Source organism: Anas acuta, chromosome 5 (assembly GCF_963932015.1).
Source record: "Anas acuta chromosome 5, bAnaAcu1.1, whole genome shotgun sequence".
NCBI classification, from domain to species: Eukaryota; Metazoa; Chordata; class Aves; order Anseriformes; family Anatidae; genus Anas; species Anas acuta.
In genome coordinates, this window is record NC_088983.1 from 37,841,745 (window position 1) to 37,869,663 (window position 27,919).

The window sequence follows — 27,919 nt, forward strand, 5'->3', positions numbered from 1 at the left end:
TTCGGAGAGCCCCAGTGAGGCGAGGGGTCCTGTCGGCGCGCGGTGCCTGCTGGGAGTTGTAGTCCTTACAGGCGGGGCGGGGCGGGGCGGGGCGGGCAGTGCGGGTGGCGGCGGCGGCGATGGCGGCGGCGGGGCTGAGCTGCTGGGGGGCCGCGCTGGGCGCTGCCGTCGGCGTCCCGCTGCTGCTGCTGGCCGCCGCGCCGCGCATCAGGTACGGGCCGGGCCGGGCGGGCGGCGGGGGCGTCTGTCTGTCTGTCTGTCCGTCTGTGTGTCTGTCCGTGCCCGGCAGCTCCCTCCCGGCCGTGTCTCCCCTCTCCCCCCCAGGCGGTTCGTGGCGGGCGGGCGCTGCGAGTCTGCGGCCCGGCTGGACGGGAGGGCGGCCGTCATCACCGGGGCCAACACCGGCATCGGCAAGGAGACGGCGCGGGAGCTGGCGCGGAGAGGTGAGCGGCACCGGCACCGGCACCGGGCCGGCAGCACGGCCCCGCCGGGTCTCGCTTTTATTTTTTTTTTTGCTGCTGCCCCTGAGCCTGCGGGGACCTCTCGGCTCCTGCGGGGACCTCTCGGCTCCTGTCCCTGCTCTTTCTGCCTTGCAGGGGCGCGGGTGATCATCGCTTGCAGAGACACAGCGAAGGGAGAAGCCGCAGCCAGTGAGATCCGCGCTGAGACAGGGAACCCGCAGGTCCTTGTGAAAAAGCTGGACTTGGCCGACACCAAGTCCATCCGGGAGTTCGCTGACAGCTTTCTAGCAGGTGAGGCCCCCGGGTCCTTCTTTTCAGTGAGCGTATTTTGTCACTGACCGGTGCCCGCCCCTCGGAGCTAGGGAAGGGGGTGCAGCACAGTGCCCGGGGAGCAATGTTTCCCTGCTCCGGTCCCAGAACCGCTGGTGGCTTCCAGTCCACGATACTGGAGGAGGTTTCAAAGTGCAGCTGAGGGTGTTGCGCAAGTGCTGCGTGCTGCTGATGTGACTATGAAAATATCTTCCCCTTCGTTATGTGGATTTCATTTGCTGAATCTGGAATTGTTCTGTGCTTGGCGTTGCTGTATCTGGAACTGTGCGACGATCTCTGCTCTGGGCAAAGGCAGAAAGAGGAGCCTCTCCTGGAGGGCAGCTCCGCTCCGCTGTTGTCTGCGTGCCCAGGGAAGAAGCGGGTTGTGTGCTGGCACCAGGGGCTTTTTAGCAAATGCCAAATTCCTGACCCACATATCTCCGTACCACATTGGGCGCTGTGGTTGGCAGCAGGGCCTGCCAGAGGCTGTGAATGGATTTGTGGTAGGACAATTATCTTTATTTTACAGGGACAATGTGGCTGCAACATAGGCATGGGTGGGGATTTTTTTGGCTGACTTGTGGCTGTCTTCTGTCATTGTTCCCCTATTTAATGATGTGTTTACACTCGCAGAGGAGAAGGAGCTTCATATCCTCATTAATAATGCTGGGGTAATGTTATGCCCGTACTCCAAGACAGCTGATGGCTTTGAGATGCACCTGGGAGTCAATCATCTTGGTAAGGCCTGTGGAGTCGTGTTTGCATTCAGTATCTGTGACAAAATGCCAGAGGGTAATTCTCCTTCCAGGTGTTTCCGTCCTTCTTTCTTGTGATGGAATGGAAGCCCAGAGGTAGAGCTCTGGGGATGGAAGCTGCTTTCTTTGGGGTTCAAGTGTCGTGAAAAAAAATAATGCAATGGCTTTGCTTATCATGGACTTAATTTAAGGATCTGTAGATATTACCCGGGATGTCTGCCACGTATAACAGTTCCAGCTCTTTGAAGCTGAGGAGTAGAACATAATGGCCCCAAAAAGCTTGAGTTGTTGATTCAGTGGGTGGTCTTTTCCCCTGGAATAAGGAAAGCAGTAAGCTATGATGCAGAAGTAAGATGTTGAAAGTACTTTGAAATTCCAGGAGGGGAACCCTTTAGAGAAAGACTGAGTTTCCTCTGAACCCTAGGTCACTTTCTTCTAACCTTCCTGTTGCTGGAGCGCCTGAAGCAGTCGGCCCCAGCCCGCATAATCAACGTGTCCTCACTGGGTCATCACGGGGGCCGAATCCGCTTCCATGACCTCAATGGTGAGAAGAGCTACAATCGCGGCCTCGCCTACTGTCACAGCAAGTTGGCCAACGTGCTTTTCACCCGGGAGCTGGCGAGGCGGCTGCAAGGTAAGTCCCAGAGGAGAGCGGAGCAGTGTTTTGCTTGGTTGTTGAGCTATGTGGGTGAGGAAGGTGGATTGCAGAAAGGTCTGGAAATTAGCTGTGCAGAAATGAAACTGTTTGAGACAGGAAGGATAGCTATCCTTTGGAAGGATAGCTCCTGTCTGTGGAACCAGGAAACTTGATGCACCAATTGCCTTTCCAGCAACAGGACAGGGGAGTTCAGTAGCCTGGCACAGTTGAAAGGATTTAAATTTGGTGCTTCTCAAAAACCGACAGCATCCAAGCAGATAATTGTGTTTGTTAAGATTCCACTGACATAACAAACAAAAAAAAAGTTGTACTTGTGTCAAATTGCAGTCTGCAATGGAAAAGCCAAGGCAGATGTGGCTGGTTTTAGTGCTGAAGGCCTGTAAAACAGAAGCCCAGGACTAGACAGTACCTCTTAAGTCACAATGTATTCACAGCCTTATTATTCAGTCCTTTTCATAAACTTTAGTATTTATCTTACTAAAACAAAAGCAGTGTCTTCTCTAGTAGTAGTACATTAATTAGTAGTACAGTAAGTTAAAGAAAACTAGTGCTGTCAAAGCCTGATGGGAATTGCTGCTGTTAGAGCACCCAGGCTGCTCAGCATGTTGTTTTACAGAAGACCTGTAAATGACTGCGGTGTTTGAAAGGGAGTGGGGAAGTGCTCCAGCAAGCAGTACCTACTAAGAATCTCACTGCCTCTCTCTGTATCAATTGCTGGACTCCGTTAAGTTACAGAATATTTGCAGCTAGAATTGAGGAGGGTGTTACCTCCTTGTTTAAAGGCACTCTGACATGTGCTGTTCTGTCCTGAACTTTCTTTTCCCATAGGCACTAAAGTTACAGCAAACGCTCTCCACCCTGGCTCTGTCTATACTGAGCTGGTCCGGCACTCGGTTGCAATGACGTGGCTGTGGAGAATATTCTCATTCTTCTTGAAGACTCCTTGGGAAGGAGCTCAGACCAGTGTGTACTGTGCAGTAGCAGAGGAGCTAGAATCTGTGAGTGGGCAGTATTTCAGGTGGGTACAAGCTGATGGAATGATGTACTGTGGAAGGAAACCTTGCTGGCTTAGAAAACGAGTGTTACTGACATTCTTCATTAAGAAGGGACTATGCAAGAGGCTGGTGCAACTCATGCCAGGAAGACTGAAGGTGGTAAATACTAGAGCATTATCCCTTCCATAACTGTTGCAATGGACATTGTGTTGGTAGGGATCCCTGGGCTGTGCAACACATCACACAGTAGCAGTTCCTTTAGGGCTAGGAGTATTGCTGTACTCGAAGTGGAGGAAAGGCTGTCACATTCTTAGAGCTCTGATCACAATCTGTCTTACACTGAAGTAAATCACTCTGCAGCAGAAGCGTGTAGTTAACGAGTTTGCTTGAGTCAAGCTTGGACAGACCAGTCTGGTTCTTTTTGGTGTTTTTCCCCACTGGAGCAAAAAGGGCCTGTGCGCCCAGAGAGAAGAGAGGCTTGATGGTGCTGCACAACTAGGAGGTGAGATTTTCAGGTGCAAGTTATCATCATCCTAGAGGTGGAGACTACCCTTTGAACAGCTTCCTTCAGTTGTGTCTGTCAGCCTCCTAGTGGGTATAGTGGCTGTATTTTGAAAACTTGTCCACTTTTCCCCACATGGATAGTATTGGAGCCTTTGCAGAGCTTTCCTCTCATGTGGTAAGTGACCAGCTTTGTCTCTGTAGTGACTTTGATCTTCACTTGGGAGTTTGCATATCTAAATCACACTTACAGAATATAAAACATCTATTTATACATTGGACAGACGGTCGTGCAGGGAAGATTAAGTGGAGCACTTACATACTGGAGTGCAGAAAACCTTGGTGGATTTTAAAGTCATAAACAAATCTGTTGGGAAAGGAATAACTTTAACAGTAATTCACATGTGGGCCTGGTTTTACCTTGGACTGGCCTCAAAGTCTTTCCCCTTTCCAGGCAACAGAATATAAAAGATAAGTGTACACATTAAAAAAGGAATCTACAGGTATTCAGGAACATGAGAGACTGAGCATTTGGGGCTGTAAAAAAAACACACTAGCATGGATAGAAATCTCAGATTTCATCAGATAAAGTGTCATCTGTTCTCTTAAACTTCCGTGCGATTTGCAGCATCTAGCATTACAGATGAGAACACGTGATCCCTCTTCCAGACACTGTTCTGTCTGAGGGTAGGAGCTGAGAAGAAAAGCGCTGCAGTTCAGAGGACAATGGAAAAGGGGATAATGTGAGCCCATACATGGTTATTACAGTATTAGTATTCAGATGCAGCTTTGCCTTTCATGCAGTGGCAATATAGTGGGATGAATAGGAGGGATTAAATAGTTTAGAACAAAGGGCTGTTTGAGGGGCTCTTTTGTAGTTTGCTAAAAAAAAGGTGGTCCTGAAGAAGCTTGGTTAAAATGTATAGCCCTTTTTAGTAGTACAAAGGAGAACTTACACAGAAGAGCAGAGCCTATGCAGGTATATAAAGATCTGTAAAGATCAAGGTAGCAGACAGAGATAGACTCACTCACCAGTTCTTGGTGCCATAGGGAGTGATTCTTCCCTAGCCAGCTGGAAAGAAAAGTTTCTCACAGTTGCTGAGCAGGAGTGCTTGCTCATTTGCTGGATAGCTTTCCCCACCCTTCCTTCAATTAGTCTTGAAGTTAAATGGGCAAAAAAAAGCACTTCCTTCACTTTACCATAGCCACTTCAGTGTGCTAATGTAACTGAATATCTTTGATTTAAAAATAAAAAAATAAAAATGTTTCCCTTACAGTGATTGCCAGCCAGCATATGTATCTTCGTGGGGTCGAGATGATGAGACAGCAAAGAAGCTCTGGAACGTGAGCTGTGAGCTCCTCGGCATCCAGTGGGACTGAGCAGTGCACACCTCAAGTGTATACCTGGCTGAGCACAGCGATGCTGCTCCTGGGAAGAGCACTGCCGAGAGAACTCAAGACAAGAAGGCTGATACTTCAGCTGCCCTCACGATGGTTCTGTGGGCACAATCTGATAGGGACTTCTGGAATAGGGCACTTAAGGATTGAGATTAGTAAGCAACCAGTCTCCTTTTGTAGCTAAGAATTAGAGCACCAGTGCAGTGAGCAACCTTTGATATCTCTCGCAACAGCCAGAGGTGGCTGTTCTGTCTTTAGACTAGAAATGGAGGTTACCATTTTAGGATTAGATCACCTGTATTGAAAGCTTGTGTTTTGTTTTGTTTTTCCTCCATAGTAGTAATTAAAAAAAGGTAGGATGCTAAACTTACGTTCTATATGATATGGTGGAGTACAAGCATTCAGGTTACTGGCAGACACACATAATGTGCTTTCAAGTACACAGAAACAGGTGCTAGCCTTTTTGTACTAAGCATTAGGTAAAGATTTTAATTGGAATTAAATGCTGTTCTCCATATTGTCAGAACTTGGCCTCTAGCCACTGAAGTATCTTGTTCCTTGATTGTAGTAAGTTAACTGAAGGTTGGTATAGCTTTTGAGAACCCAGCTCTCAGTGCAGCTGACTGGGAGGTTAAAAGCTGCAGGAAGGCTGCAATTGTGCATTGACAAGTTACGTTACTCAAAACAATTAACAGCTCTGCTTTGAAACACTGAACAGAGATGGTATAAGTTGTCACAACAAAAGCCTGAGCTGTGCTCTAATTGATTTACAAACCTAGGAAAAAGCAAAATTAATTAAAAAAATAATCAACTGAGTTGAGAAAGAAGTCATGTTTTTGAGACTTTAACATTGCTTTAACAGTAAACTATCTTGAGCTGAATAGCTGAAGTGGGGACCTATCTTAATATTATGGTCAATTTAGTTACAGGACAAAAATAAGACTTGCACTGAAACTTGTATGTTTGTCTAGCAGTTGCTCCATACAGTAGCCTGCATGTTCAGGCGGCAGCTCAGTCAATCCAGATGCTCATGAGACCACTGTCTTGGGAGTCCAGTGCAGACTGCTATAATGGGACCCATAATCAGAGATTATTTCTAAAAGAGTTAAGCAGCTAGAAAACAAGTGCCCCAGCTTATAAGATTATCTTCTGTGTCTGAAAAAATCCAGAAGTGTTTGGATCTGTATATGAACATTCTTCTGAACAACTGCCAGTTTTGGAAAGCAAATACTAATTTTATGATTAATGCTGTCTAGAAGCTATCCATGAAGATTAGTCCTGTGCTACCTCTGAGTAAAATTAAATAAAGCCATCTTTTTCAGCAAGAGAAGATGTATCTTCCTTCAGAAATGTTGCAGCAGTTTACTTGGTGTTGGTGACAACTCTACCTGTCTAACTTAGGAAGTCTGTTTGGGTTACATCTTCAAGTCCCTTTGCGTTTCTCCCTGTCACTTGACCTTTTTTCCTCCCACAGCTACAATGTAGCAGTGGCATGTTATCTACCAGGGCAAGCTGGGGTTGCTTTCTCTGTGCAAGTCTTCAATCTTGAAAGTGGCTTTCAGGATAAACAGGAAAAAAAAAAAGTGCAGAAGCTTCCCTAGGCCATATATTTTTCCCTTGCAGGTCAGTGCTCTTCTTTAAGAAGTCAGATTGTGGGTAGATTCAATCTAAGACATGCAACTATATATTACATAGAGCGTCTATCCCTATCTGACCTTGGGCAAGTCACTTATACCTTCTAGGTTGATCTGTAAAATGAGATCTTAAGCTCATTTAGCTGCCTTAAGGGGAGCATTGTAAGAGAGAGTTACATTACCTTGCAAAGCTCTCTGAGGAGGATTACCAGTCTGTGAGAGTCCATGTATAAGCTGAGCTAGCTACTGGCATGACCTCTGAAGAGGTGATATTCCAGTTGCTCTAAATATTGAGGATGTTACAGCAAAGAAATTTTTGCATGACAGAACAATTCTTCCTTTTCTAGTTCATCTGTTGAGCATAGCCAAAAGCAAAATACAAATCTAGAACAAGAGTCCCAGCTATGCTGAGATAAAAAGCAAACAGAAGATATATAGAAACCTTCAGTCAGAACACTTTATTCTATTTTTTTCCCCATTGTAAACAATCCTTGGTCATTAATATAGAAAGTTTAAATGGCAGTACTCGATTCATTTCTGAAGCTCAAAAATTCAAAGCCTCCTGATAATTGCACTATTCATGACACAAGGCAGTCGGTCAAGATCAAAATTCCAGTTCCAGTAAAAGATAGATCCCTACAATTCCAGGTTAAGAACATCAAATTACAACAAACACTGTATAAAGTGCATAAGGTACAGTGCAAAGAGGTCAAGGAGAAAGGCAGGTATAGAACTGACCGGTCTGCGTGACAAACTCCACTCTGTGCTCTATACAGCTGTAAAGAACTTGAGCAGAAGTGTAGGTATTACAGAAAAGCACATCTACAGTAGAACCTCCCCCCTTGTTATTTGGAAGTGAGTTAGAAGTCAGAGATAGATAGTGTCACGTTTTAGGATTAGCCTAACAGCTCTAAGCTGATGGCAAGCTAGGTCAGTTTGGCCAAGAAAACAAAAGCAGCTTTCATTAGTACTGCTCACTAATGAGATTGTGCAAATCTGTGATTGGGAGATTCTGAAATCTAAATGTGGTTAGTGTCAGTGGAGCACAGCTCCTGAAACACCCAAAGGAGATAGAGCAAGTCCCTTTCAATGCTATGGAAGCCCATTCTGTCACTACAGTGAGTTCAGGGGTAGTACAGAACAGTCTCAATTGTTTTATGTACTAAGTTATATTGCAGTAATATTACACTTCAGAAATACTGTTGTTTCTTTCGAAGAAAGTAAAAAAACAATCTAACAAAAAAGTGAACTAGTTTTCCCACCTCTCGTGCTGAAGTACACGCTAACGGCAAACAAACTCTCATGGCCACGTTGTGTGTTGTTTCTTTTAGAAGGTCCTACTGCTGTCTACCTTTCTTCTGCTCATTTCTCATGTCCCACTCAGCTGCTTCTTTATGCATCCTTCAACACAAAAATTACATAAAGATATGTGCTCTTTCGTGAAACCAATTAACCCTAGGAATTTATTCTGTTTCTAGTCACAGTAAGCCCCAACCATACAGACAAATTCTGCACAGAAGCTACTGTCCCATTCCTTGCACCACAGAATACTGTCTAATGCACTCCAGAGCAAAGCCTGGCATGACAATCTATACAGTATGTCCAGTTAATACAAATTCAGACTAGCGTTCTGTTGTACCTGTCAGGGACAGATTATATTCCTAAGAAACAAAAACAAAAAGTCCTGTGTGATAGGAATACAGAGTGCCTGCTGAACTTTACCAGAGCTCTATCTTTCCATATTTCCTGCCATACCTGAAATTTACTGGCATCTGCTCAGTGATAAAGCTGCATCACAACACTTTATTGGATATTACCATAGCAAAGAAAGAGGTAGGCAATTAAAAAAAAAAAAAAAGGATTTTCCATTTGTAGTCCCTTTGCCAGATATGCCCTATATAACTTCATCCACCTAATAAGGACTCAATTGCACTATGGACATCAGACAGTGCAAGTGGTCAGCAGAATCCTGCCATGAAGAATCAGTTCATACCTTTTCAAACAAACTAAAGAAGTCGAGCACACTGCACTGGGGGAACGAGGGGGAGGGAAGGTAGCAATAATTTTTATAGAGGCTTTAAAAACAATCATCTCTAAATTTCAGTCTTTGTAAAAGATCTCTCCAATCTTGAAAAAATTTACAGGAAACCCACAACCACAAAGTTTTATACTTCAGGCTACACTGAGCTGGTGAGATTTTTCTCTCCTCTCTATACAGGTTTTCTGGATTAGAAATAAAATACATGCGATAAAGGTCAGTGCATTTCTAAAAAACACAAGTGCTCTCTTCCATAAACCTAAAATCTTGCTTGTTCAGTTTGAAAATGCCACCCTCCCACCCCCCCAATCAAAGAAATACCCCAAAAACACCCTGAGGTAGTCACTGTCAAAATACTGGCACTTGTAATTTAGTTCCCTTCCTTTCAACCAGAGGCACATTAGCAGCTTCCATTTGCCACCAACACAAGTCAGGAGACGTCCCTTTTACCAACAGACTGGTGAACTGCATGCCTTTAAGCTGTCTTGAAGTCTTCCCCTTCTGCATGATGGCGAAACGTCAATTACTTCCTACTGCCCTGGGCAAGGCGATTTCTCATTTTGGGCTGGTGCACGGCAAGCCACTGGGTACAGATAGCCTGCACAACATCTTCTCCACTGTTCTCAGCCAGCTGGCGCACGTGCTGGACAAGCTGCACTGCTCTGGTCTTCTCCTGTCTCACCGAGACCAGATAGGCAGAACGCAACTTGTTGCACATCAGGTACGCTTGGATCTGAAGCAGAAAAAAGCAGGCAGAACTCAGTTAGAAAACTATGGCAAGCTAACACAACGAGCTTAAGCAAGGATTCACTGGAATTATCTAGCTCAGAAGCTTCTTGTACAAGGCAGTAGCAGTATATTATGAAGCAGAGTATTGCACAGAACAGATCCCAATGTGAAAGATTAATAGACAAGTATTTTGCTCAGTTTGTCTCCTATGGAAAGTCCTTTACAGTATCACCATGAAATCAACATTAATAATCCTATTTTGTGCATTAAGTTACCATATCCCCATGAGAAAGATTATAAAAGAGTCATTTTCTTGTACTGCTCTTCTATTGTTCTTCTAGAAGAGCTAATATATTTCAGTACCAAATCTTGCATAAAAGGCAGACCTAAAAGCCCATTTTTCAATCCACATAAAACACTGAGTCTGTCACTTGGAGCAAGACAGAGAAGTCACAAATTTTTAGATTTTATTCCTAATTATGCCCCTCAGGATCTATGACAGTGCAACTCTGAACCACAGTCTCTTTATCTACGAACATGCATCCAGAGTTCACAGAGAATGACTCTGCGGGGGCTTGGCAGGCTGGTATTTAAGCTAACTAAATACAAGTAGTTCAGGCCTCATTTCCTCTAAGAGGAAAAGTGTATAACAGAATGGAAGAAGTTTTATTAACTCCCATCACAATAAAAACAGTATAATCCTGAAAGAATGATAAGCTGAAATGGCCACCTTAAAGGTATCTCCGAAAAACTCTTCTTCCCACTATTACAATGGCTAGCTCTCGCCCCAAGGACTGTCAATGAATTAATAAGGATAACATCACTCGATATCTTCATCTCACAGCTCTACACTCAATCACCACAGCCTTAACCAACTCACTGATTTCGACAATCTAGGAAGTGGCCATCAAAATTTTGACTTGGGTGAGGATGAGAGAGAAGATGCTGGAAGAGAGCACAACGCCTTCAGACCAAGACTAGGCTGTTCAACTTCTGCTAAAGGAGTTCCTTTACTGTGCTTATACGTACCTTGTTTTCATCACTGTCCATATCCTGGATCAGATTATCCAGATCCTGTATCCAAAGAAGGAAAAAGGTGTTCACATTCAGAGTGACTACTGTTTGCAAGCCTTCACTCTTTCAGGGACCAAACCTCTACCAAGAGGAAGGGCTGCTGAGGTCACAGCTAGATGTTTACATGACACCAACCACCACAACTGTACACACAGAAAATACGAAGTCCAATTGCTCCCTTTACCACAGCTTTCTTCTACCTGCCTTGTCTGTGGGGTATCCCTAGAGAATACTAAGAGGTCAATCTCTTGTCCTCTACCAAGCTCTATTAGTCAGGCTAGGGGACACCTGCTTTCTTCACAAGAATGGAAAGGACACTGTGGTAGGTAAAGGGAATCTTAAAGCTGTTTCCAGCGGAGGCAGCTGGTCTATCTCCACATATCCTCCGTGTTAGCAAAGGAAATTTCACTGCAGGGAACACCTCCCACCTGAGTCAGGAGCATTTAGCAGGGTCCTGTCAGGAAAAGATTCTCTCCCTGCCGTGGGTTCTCATTTGGGAAGTGCAGGGTAGACTATCATCTCCTCTCAAAGGAGCTAGCTTAAGGAAGGAAAATACACACTCCCACCTTTAAACAACGCATGCAGTACAGAGCCAGAATGTTTGAAGATACTACTAGAAGAGAAGCACAGGATGGTCTCTCTGTAGCCTGTACTGTATTTACCCACATTACTTCAAAAGGGACATAATACAGAACAGAATTACCTCAGCAGGTATGTTCTTGAATTCATTTAGGCAGTTTAGGATAATGTTATCCCCATCATTTTTGGCTGCCACTCCAGACTCACTGACACACTTGAGGAGCTGCCGGATCTCACTGTACTTCTGCTGCTTCACCAGCTGCTTGGCCACTTTGCTGTACACTTCTGTAGCCTCCAGCTGGAAGTCCTAGAGGTAGTTGAACACCAGAGCAACATGTTAAACATCCTCAGCAGGTTTTCTCAGAGGGACTCTACATGATTGAGATAATCTCTGCTGAGGACAAAATACCACACTATGCTCTTGCGCATAGATACATATAAACATAAATAAGTTGCTCTTGCAACTTACTTACGTTTAAGACTTGAACTAGTGACCTCTCTCATAAGAGATTTTCCATTTTGTGGATTGAAAGACCTTTGGCAAAAATCTTTTGCTTAAACTACTGTTCTTCGCAGTAGGTTCTTTGGTAATAGTAATAGTTCTACCAGATTTTTCCATACCTGAAGGACTCTGAAGGCAATCCCAAATCCCTCCTCAATGTTTTTGCCTTCCAACATGACCTGAAAAGAGAGGCATCAGACGAGTTTGAGAATGCATGTTCCTTTTTTGTGACATATTGTTAAATAATAATGCTTGCATTTCTAGATTTTGCCTAGAGTCCAGAAGACAACACATTTTTTCAACAGAAAACACCACCATCCCAACAAGAAGTAGAACAAATACGGGGTCTGTTGTCACATTGATTCACTATGGAACACTGGGTAAGCTAGAGATGAAGGTGGGCTGAAGTTAAGAAGGGTTACAATAGCAGCATTATTTGCCATGCTTCAAAACACAGGAGGGATCCTCCACCTCTGAAAGTTTGAATTTTGAGCACAGAAGCTCCAGGTTCTTAGGTATTCTCTGCTACTTTGAGGAAAAACACTACTTTTTCATTAACTGTAGGTTGTATACATACACAAGTAACTTGCCCATGAATAGTACCATATGTTGCTCCAACCATAAAATGTTTCAACCTCTATATCACATTAGTATTGCTGATGAAAAATAAAGCTGTGTTTTAAATAGCAGTAAGTACCTTGCAAGCAACATCCATTTTCATGCTATTGTTTCCAAAGAGTGTGGGCAGGGAGGAACCTGTCATTTGAGAGGTTCCTGAGATCTCACATCGATGCAAGAACTTAGTTACTTCCATCTGCAGATCAACTGTATTGATGTGCCTAGGCAGGAAAAAAAAAAAAAAACAACCTCACTTCATTTTGAAACAGACCAAGTGTCAATTACTGTTCGTATAAACTTACTACTTCCTTGAATATATTTCAAAATGACATGTATTTCCAAACAGTAATTTTTTTAGTTACTATTGGACTACTTTTCATGTAGCCAAATCTACAGCAATGAGATTTTTAGATTTGTGCATTCAGCAAATGAAAGCTGCAGGTGAACCTTATTTGCATTGTTCTAAAGAGTGATCAAGGAAGTCTGAATCCCAAATAAGTATCTGCTCTCTCTTTTTGACCTCTTTATACCCACTCCTTCCAACTTTAAGTTACTGTGTAGCCTAGAAAATATGAAAGAAAAAAAAAAGAAAATCAAGATATAAAAGCCCAAGTACAAAAGATATGGCTAGATTTACACTTCCGTTCTTTGAACATAAGGATTCAGTTAATACTGAAGCCTGTAACTTGTATACAGTTGAATTACAATTCAAACAAATATAGCCAGACGAATATAACTGTCTGTGCATGGAATGTTTTTTTTTTGTTTGATTTCTTTTTTAAATTGAAGAAAGGTAGATGATAGACTAGATTGTTTAGTAAAAATAATTGCTCAAATTCTGTGTAGCTGAGGGAAAAAGTAATGGGAATCCTATACTTGCAACTAGCTAGTCAGATCTTGGTCAGGCCCCCCTAGTATGTGTTAGCTAAACTCAGTCCAAACAACTATTAAGCGAAGACTAACAGCCGAAGTTTCCTCTTTGCCATAACTTAGCTTGTTGTTTATACATACCTCGACACATCTGCAGCAGACATTTTCTTCCGAAATGTGAATACCATTTTTTTCCTTCCTGAACTTCTCGAGACCTCCTGCAGGTAGACTTTGAGATGGTCCTTAATCTTCACAAGCCATGTTTGTTTGCCTCCCAGTTCAGTGTATGATTTTGCTCCATGAGTGAAAAATCTAATGCAGGTCATAGCAGCACGAACATGATCCTAGAAGAAATATATCCAACACTAAGATGGATCAGAGTAAACCACCTTCTCTAATCCTTGTCTCTATAAAGTGTTCACACAAAGCACACAATGCTCTGTTTTCTTTAATTCTTTAAAGCAATAGTTAAGCTACTGCAATGTGCCAGATCCATCACAGAAACACACAGCAGGTCAGCTGCAGTCAGTCCAGGCCTTCCCATCTGTTTTTCAGGATTGGAAAGTAGCAAAAATATACTTGTCCACCATGCAGATTTACAGCAAAGTAAATAACCAAAAGTCTGACAGCATTCAACATTTCTCATTTTACCTTCATGAATTGTTGTAGCTCATACAGAATGTGGTAGTAGTTCTTTCTCTGCAAGTATTTGCAGGCTGCAATCAAGTAGATACCCCAGCTCTCCAATCCTGGATCAATAGTTTCCAGCAAGTTCTCCAACATATGCAGTTTTCCACTTTCATAGCTTGGAACGAAGATTCCTTCAATGAACACTTCTGATGGGGATTCCTACACAAACACCAGAAAAGTAGCCTGAAACAAAGCAGCCATGGCATGTAGATTTTCCTTATATAATAGTATCAAGTGACAGAGATCACAGAATTGATAAGATAAATAGATAATAAATAGATAATTTAGTTGGAAGTGATCTCTGGAGGTCATGTGTTTCAAACCCTCACTCAAAGAGTGACCTCTCTAGACCTACCCAGTCACATTCTGAGTATTACCAAGTAGGGCGATTCAGCAGCCTCTCTGGGACCTAGATCCTCACCTCAGTGCAAAAACAAAATAAAACACATTTTCCTTATATTCAGCTGGAGCTACCCTTGCTCCAAGTTGCGTCCATTGCCTCTTTTACTGTGCATGTGAAATAAGCCTGAATTCATTCTGTCCATAATCACCCACTCAGTAATTGAAATCAGCACATAGGTCTTCCCTTGCCGGCTCTCTTCAAGCTGAAAAAACTCCTTGTCACCCTCCTCACACATCATGTACTTAAGGCCACTGTGATGAACTGTCTAAAGTCATCACTGTGTTGGAATTCAAGAATCTTCTCTCTCTGTGCAGATTTTCAGCTTTATAGTGAAAAGACAAAGCAGTGTTGATAAAGTGGCTCTACAAAAAATAAAACAACTTTTTCCTTTTCCCTAGAAGCCAGTTTCAGCACAATGAGGAAGAGAGATTAAACACAAGATATAAAGATCAACGTTATTTTTCCACGTCACTGAATTCTTGTCATTCACCGGACAGTGTTTGATAACATTCAGGACACTGGAAAACTACTGTGCAGAAAAACACAGGGAATGCTCTATGATGCTCATTACCATCTTGACTGGCCTTGAAGCTCTCTTAAGCTGTTTTTCAAATTTAATTTTAAGTGACGGCAAACTGGATTACTCACCTTATTTAACAAGTGAAGCAGTGCTTCTCTCATACAATCATGTCTCATGTAAAAGCTTATTATTGCCAGATTAGTACCATAACTATGTAAATAGAACAAGCACTCCTGATAGTAGCTGTTGTGTTGGACCTTCCCCTCACACATCATTTCCAGAGAGAGACTTCTTGTTCTCAATGTTGCTTCAAGTTCCCTCAATGTGGCAAAGTAATCATCATCCTGCTGTTAAAACAGAATCAGTGATAGGTGATGGCTAAAAAGAGAATTTTTTTTTCAAATAGACCTTGTCACCCAGCCTTGAAGCTTTTTCGTTCTTGTTTTTAAAATAGTCATCACTTTGGAGGGGTTAGTCTCTAGGAGGACTTTTTACAAAAACTAAATTGAAACTCTGCTATCAGGGACATTGAATGTTCTCATGACTAGCACAGCTCTGTTTTCAGGGACAGATGGGAGGCTTGTTTATTAAACAAAACACTCCAGCAGCTACTTCAATAAGCTAATTCAAGCAGGCTTTTATATTCTCCTAGAATACTTAGGAGTAAGAGGTCTTTCACCATTATGATTTCGTATTTACTTAGTACTAAGAGTCTTTTTTTGGTGTACCTAATCAAAACTTCCAGAAATAACCCCAAACTATGTAGTAGTGTTTTCTGCCAAGGGAAAAATTGCGTTCACATTTATAACCTCAGCTTTGAATATCTTCTAAGTTACTAGAGAAAAAAAACAACACTATGATCTGGCACTCGGCCACCAGTTCACTGTGAGGAAGCAGCTACTGAACTTCTCAACAATATTCAATTTGCAATAAGCAATCATGACAGAAGAAGAAAAACCTGATATCCGATATTTTCTCCTGCATTGCTTTAAGATGTGTATTAAAGCATCAATACTTGGATTTGCCATAGCCTCTCACAGCAGACAGAATAGAAGACCCTTACCGCAATGAGTACGGGCTTCACTGTGGACTCCAGGTATTGTATCACATCCTGGACAAGCCTTGAACCGTGGTTCAGCTGGTTTAGATCCACAGGTGGCTTTAAACACCGGTTAAACTTCTCTCTTGCTGAACTTAAATTTCCAGCTTTAAGACAAGCCATGCCCCAGGCATGCCATGCTCCACTTGGATCCAAGCCAGATTTTGTAGAAACCTAAATTCAAAATAATTTGTTAATATTGCAATACAGTCCCAGTGCAGAAAATAGGAAAGCTAGCTTATTGGAGACCGTGACCTTTCACTTCCTGAACTGCATTTCCCATTCAAACAAACAAAAAATGACATGCTGATTATTTGTAGGTTACTGGCACAAAATGCCAGCTACTGAAACACCCACAATCTCCAAATCAATGTTTTTATTGCACACGTTTAAGCAGTCACATATCTGGGAAATTTCTATTCCGCAGTTTTAAACCTTACAAAAAATCTGTTCCTGATGTGAAGATGTCATAAGGCAAATATCTTTACATAGTAAAATTCATTGGGTTTGTGGTTTAAAAAACAAAACAATAGCAAATGCCCCATGAACTGCCAAGATTTTTTTTTTTACTTCATAAAACTCTGCTGATCAAATTTATTCCTGATTTTCTTTAGTCTATCACCTGCCTTTAAACATTAACCCTTTTTAATCAAATACCTTACTTATTTCTGCAACTTGTTACCCTTAAAAATCCTAATATATTTTGCAGCATCATGATCCTCTTCCTACAAACTGCAATGCCATAAACAGAGGCTTGTGAAATACCAGGAGCAGGAACAGAATGGAAGATAAACCACATGAGCTCTAATAAACAGATTTGCTACCATTGCTCTTTTCCAAGTACATAGTTGCTAAAGTTGCCTTATTAAAATCTTCTGTGATATTACAGACAAATAAAACCAAACATACAAGCTTCAGACAAAATCCTGCCACAAAGTATGCCTCAGCCCTTCTACTGGATGTAACATTCTTCCCCATAATGACTGTCTGGCAGTTAGTCTATCCCCATTTTAATTGTACATGAAAACAAGGCCCCTGTCCTTCCCTTTAGCAGACAGCTCCACAGCAGAATACGTCTTCCCTCTCAGAAGCCCTTTTTTCCCCCAATATTCAGATAAAATTGTTTTCATTGTTTAAAAACTTATTCCCAGTTTATAACAGTTTAAATATTGTTCATTTCACATATCACATCCATCTAAACTCAAGAGAGAGAAAAACAAAAGCCACCACAGAAATATTAATATTCACATCCTTCTATTGTCATTACCTCTATAGCTAGTTGATAGTACTCTGCTTCCAAAAGCCTATTTCTTAATCTTGTTACTGCTGCAGGGAGAAGAATCTGATCCAAAGATGGTACTGGACGGTAGGCAGCAGCAACCAAAATATTCAATACATCCACTTTGCTGATATAGCTAGGAGAAAACAAAGGAGGTTAAACAAATACATACACTTCCATTATTATCATACGCACTAAGAAGCTTAAAAAAAAACCTTATGTCAAAGACAACTCTTAGAACAGTGTGTCCTAAATTACCAAGTACACCAGGTTTCTCTATCTGTTCTACTATTTTACTGAGGCTACTCTCTTTTCTTCTCAACATTCAATGGAGCACTGGCAGATGCAGACTGCAGACACCGACTAAAGTTACAAAATCAAAATTGTATGTTTGAAATTTATACACTGCTCCTGCCACTTAAAGCCCTGTAGGACAAAGTCTGAAGAAAGAGTAATATGCTGTTTCTCAGGAAGTACAGATTTAAAATCCTATACTGAAATACAGACTGAATGCAAACAAAAACCAACCAACCAAAAAACCACCACAACAGTAGAAGTAAAATACTTACTTCAATTATTGTGAATTATTTCTCCTACTCCAAGAATTTTCTCAGTAATTATTACATAGTCGTATTAGTTGAATTTCTATCACTTGAGCTATTACACTATTCTTACTTACACTATGAAATTCTTTTCCTGTTTAAGGTGTCCACAGCACAATCACAAAGCAACCCTTCCGCCCTCCACTCCCTACTGGAGACAATGATCTTGACAATACATCCTAGTGAGTATCTGATAAATCACCTGTCACAGAGAGCTAGATCCTGGCTCCTTCCAGCTTTTACAAACATCATTTTGGCACTGAAGAGTAACTGTTTCATGATGTCCATAAGGAGTCCAGCATCTACCTCAGGATTAGTGAGCCCTTGGGACAGTTTGCAGCAGTGCTCTATCAGCTGGTGGCCACACACTATGCTGTTGCTGTGCAGACTAAGGATGGCAATACACAAGGAAGAGCTGGGAGCCTAACAAATTGAGGAAAGACAGACAAATGTGAATATTGAGGTATTTCTCCAGGGAACTGCTTATACTGGACCCTCTTTCTCCAGATCTCACCTGTTCATAATAAAATTCACTGCGTACAATTTCATTTTCCTCTTCATTCAGGGAAAAAATCCATTCAAGCTCAGTTGCCTTGGGTATTCGCACCACTGTGGAATATTCATTATTAGGAGTTTCTGCAGTCAGGAAGGAAAGAACAGGTAGAATCATTGTGCAAGTAGCAACAAAGCTGGCTAAAGCCGCATGATGCAGAATAGTCCCACAGTCTTAAAACAATCATCTGTGATGCTCTTGTTGTACCAATTCCTGTAAGTATCATTTGTCTAGTGCATACATTAAAGAAACATTTCCATTCCTCAGCAGGCTACCAAACAGTACCTAAACTCTATCACCAACATCCTTTCACCAAAACCTGGCTCCAGTAACATGTCTTCAAATAGTTAACCAATCTTTATCCTACAGGACATCAAACAAAGCAATCTTTCCTCTTTTGCCTTCTCTCAGATGAGTATTGAACACTTCTGATCAGGAGGAAAATAGCAGTAAGTGACCTATAGGTTACAGCTAACAAGGGAAACTGAAGAACCAGGTGCAAGAGAAAAGACAAGTTTACTTATCTGCCTGTATCTTCTTTTGAGAATTCAAGTTATTTGAACATACTGTCCAGCAACTTTAAGATAAGACATTGAAAAGATGAGCTAACTTGTGTGTTAAGTTTTCATACGAAATCGTACAGCAGAAAATTAGAGTTCTGATCAAAAGATTCAACAGAAGACATTGCTGTAGAAAGACTTTCTGTACACCAGGTTAACAAAATTTGTTTTGAAATTAGTAACCCAGATACTGTAGTATAGTAGTATAATTTGTCATCTTGTACCTGATACTGAACAAAAGATTATATTTAAATAAAGATTTTTTAAATAAATATCATTATATTCTTGGTTCTACTTTGAAACTGAGCTAAAAACAAAACTCACTGTTCTAGAGTTCACAGATGAATTGTTAGAGTGGTGAATAATTCTAAAACTGTATTGTGAACTAAAAAAAGAAAAAAGCTATTTGTAAATTGAAATGGAAAGTGGAATAATTAAAACAAACCAGGTCTGAAAAGATTTGGTAAGACGTATTCACAGTTCCAATACAAAAGCTTGAAAAGCAGCCTGATAAAACACTTTCCCTCTACACATGTTCTGATTCACTCATCCTGACTGAATGATATGGGTCCAGCAATGGGTAGGAATGCTGGAACCAAAGCAAGAAAGCAATGGGAGCAGCCATAAAGGCAACCTTCGTATAATGGGAAAAATACTGACAGAAGAAAATGCCTGCCAGTCTGGGAACTGCTAGCCTAGGAACCCAGAGCATCCTTGAGAAGTAAAGCTGGCATACTTGAAGTGCAGCTGAGTAGCTAAGAACCACAGACATTCTGAGATACCCTCAATAAATGCAAAAAGAAAAAACTGCAACAACAAACTTATCTGGAAAGGTAGAAAGCAGACTGAGAAAGTAGGAAACAGCAACAGCTGTTGGCTGCTGTAGCTAGAAAAACAGGTAAACCATCTGGGAAAGTAAAAATTGTTCTGAGAACATTGAAAACAATCTATTAGCTATGCCAGGTGAAAAAGAGAAATTAGCAACATCTACGGGGTGATCCAGGCAGTGATATCCCCTTATGTCTCTAGTGATATAAAAATTACTTGCTTTCTACCCTCAACAGAGCTTCTCTCTGAGAACTTGCCCTTGGTGAACTTCCCTGCATGGGATCTGGACAGATCTGACCCTTGCCAGGGACACGTGGCTGACTACATGACAGAGATCATCTCTGAAGCAAGACATGGTCCATCACTGATTGGCCTCCCTCCTGGAAGTAGCTTGGTGAGTGCCATACCAGGTACACTTGGAAATATTTATGTATAATGGCGATGTGTATATATATGTATTTCAATGTAGTTATGTATGTATAACTAATCTAAACACACAAGTTACTTATGATGAGACTATTAGCTTTGCTATCTAACTTGTTATACTTTATTAGTAGTGATTTTGTAGTAACTGTAATAGATATACATTTGCTATACTTGCTTTAAAAGTAGTAATTCTCAGTAATTTGTAATACTGAATAAGTAGTACTGTAATTATTAATAATTATTAATTGTAATACTGTAATAATTTGAAATTTGAGAAACAACAATCTCCATGTCCTTGTGTATTACAAAATCCTGCAAGCCCACTGTCACAATTCTTACACACCAGGGTAACTCTTATAGCTCAAGACAAAGACAGAACACAACTGAAGAGAAGGATCTAATCAGAAGCAGCAGCTCAAACCAATTTACAGCTGAATCAGTTTTGCAGCAAACGTAAGAGTAAAACTACTTTTGTCAACAGCAAAAATGTTGAAATGGTCCAAACTTCAAGGGGATAAGTAGGGAAAAATACTAATTCTCATTTGTTTTGTAGCACAAATACAAAATTTTCTCCATGCTTTATCTTACTGCTATAAGCACTTGTAATAGCTCTATTTTGGTCCAGCAGAATAATATGTCAGTATTATTCAGTGTTTTCAGTATTATTTTCAGTATCAGAAAATTTTGCAGAATCACTTCCAACACTCAACTTAAGAAACAAACAACAAATGCCATCTGAGGAAAAATGTCAGGGTAAAATAAAAAGTCAAATTAAGTTTTGTTATTGCTCCTCAAGTCTTATGATGAGAGATGGGGAAACAGAAGCACTAAAGAGAAATTAGTAGTTGATATTCATACAGCCAGCAAAGGAAATGGAACTCAGGTTACAACCAGACCCATGGGCAAAGCCTCACCCTTTGCTACTCCTAGCTAAATCTAAAATGGGGTATCAAACATCAGAGTACACTGCAGTGGTATTCAGAGGTACCACTTCTTACAGACTGTGCTAGAACACTCTGTAAAAATAGCATCACTCGGTACAGCTCTATAATGGACTAGTAATTCCTACTTTTACCACAGCCTCTCAGTGACTATTTCTAGCATGCAAAGTACCTTCTCCAAAGTACCATCTCCAACTGTTTTTTCCCAGTACATTAATCCCCAAACTGCTTGTTCAGTACTGACTCAGGCATTTCTCCTAAATCACAAATTTCCCATTCACAGAAGTTTGGAATACTTTATTTCAGTCTGCTCATGCAAAAACACCACTGATATTTTTTTAACTGAAGTTTTGATCAACCTTTAGCTACAGCTAGGCATGGCAGCTTGCCACCTCTAACTGAGTTGGTAATCATGCACTTTAAAAAACAACAACAACACATTTTAAGACTATTCCACTCCTTACCTTCCACTTGGTCCTGATCTTCTTTTGTGCTAGAATGAAGAGAGAAAGAGCCATTACGCCTAGTCCATGCCGTTCCACACTGAGGAAAACATACTTTAAAGAAAAGGGATCAATATGGCTAGCCTTTTCAGAAAAAGGCACTGTAAAAATGTAACATGTCTCTCTCCATGCCCTTCCCAACCCATTGCCTTATCCCCACCCTCTGCTGTCTGGAAGTGCAAGATTCTGACTCTACGTATTGTATTTCAACTACACTAAGTGATTAATTCTCATACCTTTCTATAGTAACATAACTTGCTGTCGCACATATAATGAAACACGCTGAGAGTAAGAACTGCCCGGTAACAGAACATGTCAGAGCTCATGTAACTTTTTTGGGACCCAAGTCTCTGACCTGAAAGATTTATTTATTTATTTATTTTAATACAAATAGGGTGAGTATAAACAAAAAGACAAACACTTAAGCAATTAAAACACGGCTAGTAGCATTCAAGTTCACAGTTAAGCTTTGCTGACCTAATCTGGTAGCATAAGCAACCATTCCGAATCAAGCTAATCTATCTACAGGTGACTGCTTATTTTTTCAGGTTTGTTTTCAGATTGCTATTCAAGCCTCCTGATACTGCTGCAGCTGATACTGCTATCAGCAGGCTTTATGGGATCACAAACAGTAAAGCTCACTCTTTTCAGCTGCACTTTTCACCAGTTGGCCTAACCAACGCACAATGAATCCCCATCCAATTCTCAGCTGAAAGCAACCAGATCATGAAAATCTGTCATCACAGACAGGCTTTGAAATTGTGCCCTTAATGAAAAGGCTATCTAATCATCAAGAACTTGCTTTTGAATACCTAAGGTTCAAGAAGTCTCACTCAAGGGTCTAGGGAGTAGCATTAAAACAACTGTGTTCAACAGATCTGGTCAATTTGGAATTGAGGATAACTAGAATGGACTTACGTGCTTGTGTCATGTACCAAGCCAGGCAGATCTCTGTTGTAGTAGTTATAGCACTGATCGCATACTCGAGCTGGATTTTCTCTACAAGCTTCTACTGCCATTTTCTTGGTAGAGCAGGAACTGCACACCAGCCTGCCACAACGCCTGCAGTGATGACGCCTGTTAAACTGAGCACAAGTCATGAATAAGCAACTGAAGGAACTTACCCAAGTCCACGCCTGTACCTGCCTCCACTCATGAGTAAACTTCACTTGATGAGAAGACACAGCACACATGAGGAAGCTTTTTAGAACTATAAAATGATTGATTCTCACTACCAGAATTCCCTTCTATGGACACCCACGTTTAATATACTTGCTGCAGTCTTCAACTTTCTCCACTACTCAAGTTGTTCCTATTTTGGTCACCACAATATTTAGACTGCCTCTTGGAAAACTCAGAAGCTGTTGACTCTTTCTGACACTACCTTAGTCACTTCCAAATTCACAAGCAACAGGCATTTTGAGGAAATAGTACTGCTTCTAAGCAATAAGACAAGACTGCCAGCACAACTGCAAAAATCAAAATTAATCTTTCACTTCGCAGTGAAAGCAGGTAACTGGTGCCTGTCTCCTCAGCTACACTAAATAGAAATCAATGGTTAAAAATCCATGGACTAGCAATTCTTTCAAGCCTACAGTGATGTAGGCAAACTTGCTAAAGTAGCTAAGGGTTTTTAAGAAACATATTACAGGCAACTGTTGACATTAAGGTCACAGTTCTAATTTTTGCTCCTTACCATGGTGAAGCGTTCAGATTTGCAAACCATACATATTGTTTCAGTGTCATCGGGTATCCATTCTTGCTTTGGAGGAGGCTTTTCAGGTGGCACAAATTCCTGAGGAAACAAATTTTGCTGCAAGCTTCTTTCTCTGGGACTTGCAGATACTGTTACACCTTAAAAAAAGCCAGGACAAGACAAACATGGAAAGGGATTTAAGCTGTTTAATGGAGTCTTGAATACCAAAAAACACTACAGACTTACTGAGACTCACAAGACTATTATCAAGACCATTATCTTTCACCTAGGCATAGCAGAGTAACATTGTGTAAGGAGTATAAATGCTATAAGCTAAAACTCTAAGATTGTAAGCTTCTAATACTTCAACACTAATGAGCAAGAGTACATAATTATTAGTAGATCTTTACCACAACAATTAGAGAAGTATAAGGTAACTTCAACATCTATACTTGTACCATAAGCAGAGACTTGAAGGAGGGAAAGAAAACACACAAGAATATGAATACCAAATAAGTGGTATAGCATAAAACAGAACCTTAAGGATGCCCAGTGTTGGCATTCCTGAAGACTAAGAATTTTCTTTATTATCTCAGGAGAGATACAGTATTGCTAGCAACAGCATATGCCTCCTTGTCTAGTCTGCTTTAAAACCTACTGTTGGTAAAAATCAGTTCAAAGAGGCAACAGTTTTTAAGTTTTTGGCTTTTAGCTTCTTTGACCTTGCCAAAGAAATATTAATTGAATCAAATTTATAGCAGTAGATAGACTCTTGGTTTATATGATGTGAGCCAGTTACACTTAAGGCTAACTAAAAAGTTCAACAGCCCTACAAGCCACCTTCTATGTACATGGACACTAAAATAAAGAAAAAAACTCCATTCCAGTAAAGCTAACTCATTCAAATGGATGCTGGATTGCAAAGGAACATTAGAGAACAATTCACTCAGGTTTTGTAACAACATATAGATATTAAGCTGACCACTAGGAGAGAAACTGAAGAGCTACACAGCCAAATCCAAGACACGCTGTCACCTCACATATGCAGTGCAAGCAGAATCACCAGCTCAGTATAGATAACCAGATAACAGTTCAGAGCCCTGAACCGGAGATCAAGATAGCGCAGGCCCATCACTCACTGAGAACCACCAGCCTTGGAGGTCTGCGGATACCCTTGGCTAGTCATTTCACTGAGAGCACACACTATGCATCTCTCACAATATGTATCTTCTGAAGCATGCATCTCTTGCATTAGATGCAGAATGGACCCTACAAATGAATTTGTGGTTGTTTTTAAACCACTAGTATTCTTGTTTTGGATTAAATTATTTTGTTTCTATTTATTTGCGTTTGAAGACTGTGAGTGGAGCCCTCTCAGACAATAACAACGCGTGTTACCCCTCAGGTCACAAAAGGGATCCTAGAAAAAAATTAATTCAAGGACTGAAAGAAAGAAGAAAATAGACAAAAGGATGAGATTTCTACTGGAAAACCAAAGTTAAAATTGAGGAAAAAAAGAGATAATGAGAAAAAAAAGAGGAAGTACCACTACAGTGAGTGGGCTTCAAGAAAAGCTCTGCCTATACATCCAAAGATAGCACAGAAATCAAGACATAGGAAGATTAACCTGCAGCACCATTAATCCACTTACAACCTAGCTGTGACAAAGAGATAAACCTTTTTCTTCCTGCAGATGTAATCCAGTTCTGTGTTCTGTTCAGACTCGTTTTTCCCCCCTGCAGTGCCTGAAATGGATTTGTGTGCTGACTCTTCAGATATTTTGTAGATATTTACCAAAAAAACAAAATAAAACTATGCCCTTCCTCTTCTCCTTCATGTCTTATTTTAACTGGGCCCAAATCACCAATACAGAGACCTACAGACCTGCATTGAACATGACCTAAGTTACTACTTAGTGGTAGTACACACTTCAAACATAGATAAGGGATAAAAAGAACAAATTGAAAGAAAATAGCATAGAGATCTTACCCTTACCAGTAAAACTGGCAGAAGACAGTTCTGATGATCCTGATTTAGACGTTGCTTCACACTCCAGTATTTGACTGAGATTTTCTTGGATACGTATCACAGAATCTAGGACAGAGTAAAAAATCAGAGAATATTGTTCATACGTCTGCTTGTTTTAACAAACGTCACAGGAATACATTCACAGGAGTACATAACAATGTTAGTACAAACAGGATTAGCTGTGTAATTACAAATTATTATCTTTTAAGAAAATTAGCCCACAATGATTCACGTGAGACTATATAAAACGCAGAGAAAGGGATCCTTAGAGCAGTGGACTACTGACAGGCACAAGAATAATCCAGCAGAGAAAAAGTATCATGTGTGAGAATAATAAATTGATACAAGGTACCCATTGCAAATATTGTTTCACATTGCAGCAGAAGGAACATACTTGCTAAGTTATAGGTCATTTGGCAGGAAGAGATGGACGATGCCTTGAGAGCTGCATCTTTAAATTATGAAATGGTATCAACATTTTGAAAACGCTATAAAGCGAGCTAGGACAACATATGTAGGAACAGGCAGACAAATACAGACAGGCAAGCACATCGTGCACACTTCCAATGCAGTGAAACAAGACCACTGGACTTGATCTGGAGCACCCTCTGCTGTTCCAGTTACAAAACCCTCAAGCACAGAGCCAAATGCAGAACCGCTGACAACACAGATGAGAACTGATCGACAAAACAGAAAAGAGAGCTGTGCCAAGAATGTTAAATAGAACCAATAAAAAAAGGAACAGGAGTCTAGGAGGAAGGAAGAGTATGCACATTTCCCCCCCCCCCAAGTCTCATTTGGTTTAGGGGGAAGATGTGGTTGAATGCAAGTTTTAGAACTGCTGAAGTTGTCAGTGGCTTCACATTAAACAAGTGAAATAAAATCAAACAGTATTGAATAAGAAAAAAGACCCTGAAAAGGAGCAACAGAGAAAAGTGAGAAAGTTTTGGAGCTGTTGGTCTTTGAGTACATATGCTTACAAGAAAGGCAAGGACTTTAAGAACATATTCTGGGCTAGAGGGAAACTGAGGCATACATCTAAAAATGTTATGGCCTATTTGGTAAAACAATTCTGGGGGAAAATTTGCCCTTCTTTCCCAAACAGAAAATTCTCATGGACAGTCACCTGATCGCTTTTCTTTTAATGCATAGGGGAAGTCGAGGGCTTTTTCTGCATACTTTGAGAGCAAATTGTCAATGTCTTCTACAGTGAAGCCAACTTCCTGTCCACCTAAGAGCTGGAGCAGTGTCTGCACAGCCACAGCTACCCAGTCCACTTTCATATTCATGAGCAGCTGTTCCAGCATAAGCAGTGGCCTGGAGGAGAGGTGGAAGTAGTTAACACGGGAGAGCTCAGGTAGAGTCAGCAACACCTGTGAAACAACAAGAAGCAGTTAAAATTATGTGCCTCCAAATCTGTGTTGCTGTGAGATTAAAGACAATAAACTGTCTGAGCAGCTTACACAGGGAATGGAATGACATTCAGAGGCTAAAAAAAACGGAGTTGGGACTTCTCAGGCCTATTCATAGCTCTGTGACAGAATTAATGTACGAATTTGCAGAAGTTACTTAGCTTCTGCTTTCACATTCTAAACACTGCCTTATTTCAGAGACATTTGAAAATTAGAAACCATTTTGTGACCATGTGACAGATATGTTACAGCAGGGTAGAGCACATTCTCTTGTTAAAATAAGACTACAAAAAAAAACATTATCCCAATCCTTATCTTTACATCATTTCAGGAAACACGAGCTAATATGGGTTCTACAAATTGTGCCTTCAAAACGGACAAATAAAGAAACAGCTTAATGTTGTGCTAAGCACTGGAGCAAACTGTCATTTGTAGTCCTGCAGCAAACCATTAATTACAGGAAGCCCTCCATGTTGTTCACCTACAAAACATTTGCCTAAAGTAATCTATGGGTTAATACGTCTGTTTCCAGGGTAAGCCCAGAACCTACATGACTTCTGTAAGGGCAATGGCCTTTTCACCAGGACAGAGATAGCAACTGTATTGATAGACACCCCAATTTATTCTCTCATTTAGTCTGCATGGTCCCCCACTCCTCACAGCTAAGAGTGAAATAAGAATGCTCTGTTTACACTGGGAGCTACATTCACCTCAGGATCCAGGAAATGCCAAGATGGAGAAAGAAAAGAAGTTTTAAACCATTATTAACCTTATTTTGGATCTTGAGACTAAGAATCTTGAGTCTGATAGGTTGAGAATGCTTGATAAAAACCTACAGGCAGGTACTTCTATAGTGCTTCTATATTGCTGTTAATCCTACAATGAAGGAGTTTTACTCACTTTTGATCCCATATAGAGTGCTTGGATTTCATTACGGCGTGCTGTTGTCAGATTCTTGTAGAAGTGATTCGTGAGGTAATCAGCTAAGAAGTGAGATGCTGCCAAGCTGGGATGCTGGTCAAGGGACTGCTCACTGATTGCAAGGCAAATACCAGGGTCTTCTATTCTTTGCAAAAGCTAGAAACATACAAGATACAATAAATCCCTACTGCATTCCTGGAGAGGATTCCTCATATCAGTCAGTGAATAACAGATTGCTGTCCTACAATGGTCCAACAAGCAAATTAACCTCCACAAGTGTCTTAGGTATGTAATGGTGATTTAGATCATCCATTTGCCTACTTATTGCCTATTTGCT

At 41.0% G+C, this 27,919-nt stretch overlaps 2 protein-coding genes across 5 annotated transcripts in view; one reads left to right on the plus strand and one right to left on the minus strand.

The window, feature by feature from the left end:
* The first annotated feature begins 51 nt into the window (after positions 1-51).
* LOC137857544 (retinol dehydrogenase 12-like) lies at positions 52-6,407 on the plus strand. The gene is made up of 7 exons (XM_068684204.1): positions 52-211; positions 325-443; positions 597-752; positions 1,404-1,508; positions 1,950-2,159; positions 3,012-3,201; positions 4,957-6,407. The coding sequence occupies exons 1-7, from the start codon at positions 120-122 to the stop codon at positions 5,057-5,059; spliced, it is 975 nt and encodes a 324-aa protein (XP_068540305.1). The 5' UTR covers positions 52-119; the 3' UTR covers positions 5,060-6,407.
* A 747-nt stretch (positions 6,408-7,154) lies between these two features.
* Positions 7,155-27,919, minus strand: part of ZFYVE26 (zinc finger FYVE-type containing 26) — a 44,649-nt gene continuing 23,884 nt past the window's right edge. Inside the window, exons 25-42 of one of the 4 annotated variants that reach the window (XM_068684189.1) lie at positions 27,562-27,738; positions 26,376-26,622; positions 25,217-25,315; positions 23,222-23,379; positions 22,444-22,610; positions 21,487-21,515; positions 18,229-18,350; positions 17,917-18,137; positions 17,101-17,248; positions 15,798-16,007; positions 14,863-15,078; positions 13,773-13,970; positions 13,263-13,465; positions 12,331-12,472; positions 11,753-11,812; positions 11,256-11,438; positions 10,508-10,552; positions 7,155-9,482 (exon numbers count right to left, since the gene is read on the minus strand). In XM_068684189.1, the coding sequence (XP_068540290.1) occupies positions 9,273-9,482; positions 10,508-10,552; positions 11,256-11,438; positions 11,753-11,812; positions 12,331-12,472; positions 13,263-13,465; positions 13,773-13,970; positions 14,863-15,078; positions 15,798-16,007; positions 17,101-17,248; positions 17,917-18,137; positions 18,229-18,350; positions 21,487-21,515; positions 22,444-22,610; positions 23,222-23,379; positions 25,217-25,315; positions 26,376-26,622; positions 27,562-27,738 (2,835 nt within the window). In that variant the 3' untranslated portion in view covers positions 7,155-9,272. Of the gene's footprint in view, positions 9,483-10,507; positions 10,553-11,255; positions 11,439-11,752; positions 11,813-12,330; positions 12,473-13,262; positions 13,466-13,772; positions 13,971-14,862; positions 15,082-15,797; positions 16,008-17,100; positions 17,249-17,916; positions 18,138-18,228; positions 18,351-21,486; positions 21,516-22,443; positions 22,611-23,221; positions 23,380-25,210; positions 25,316-26,375; positions 26,623-27,561; positions 27,739-27,919 lie in introns of all 4 variants that reach the window. The other 3 variants (XM_068684188.1, XM_068684187.1, XM_068684186.1) reach the window with 3 other exon arrangements.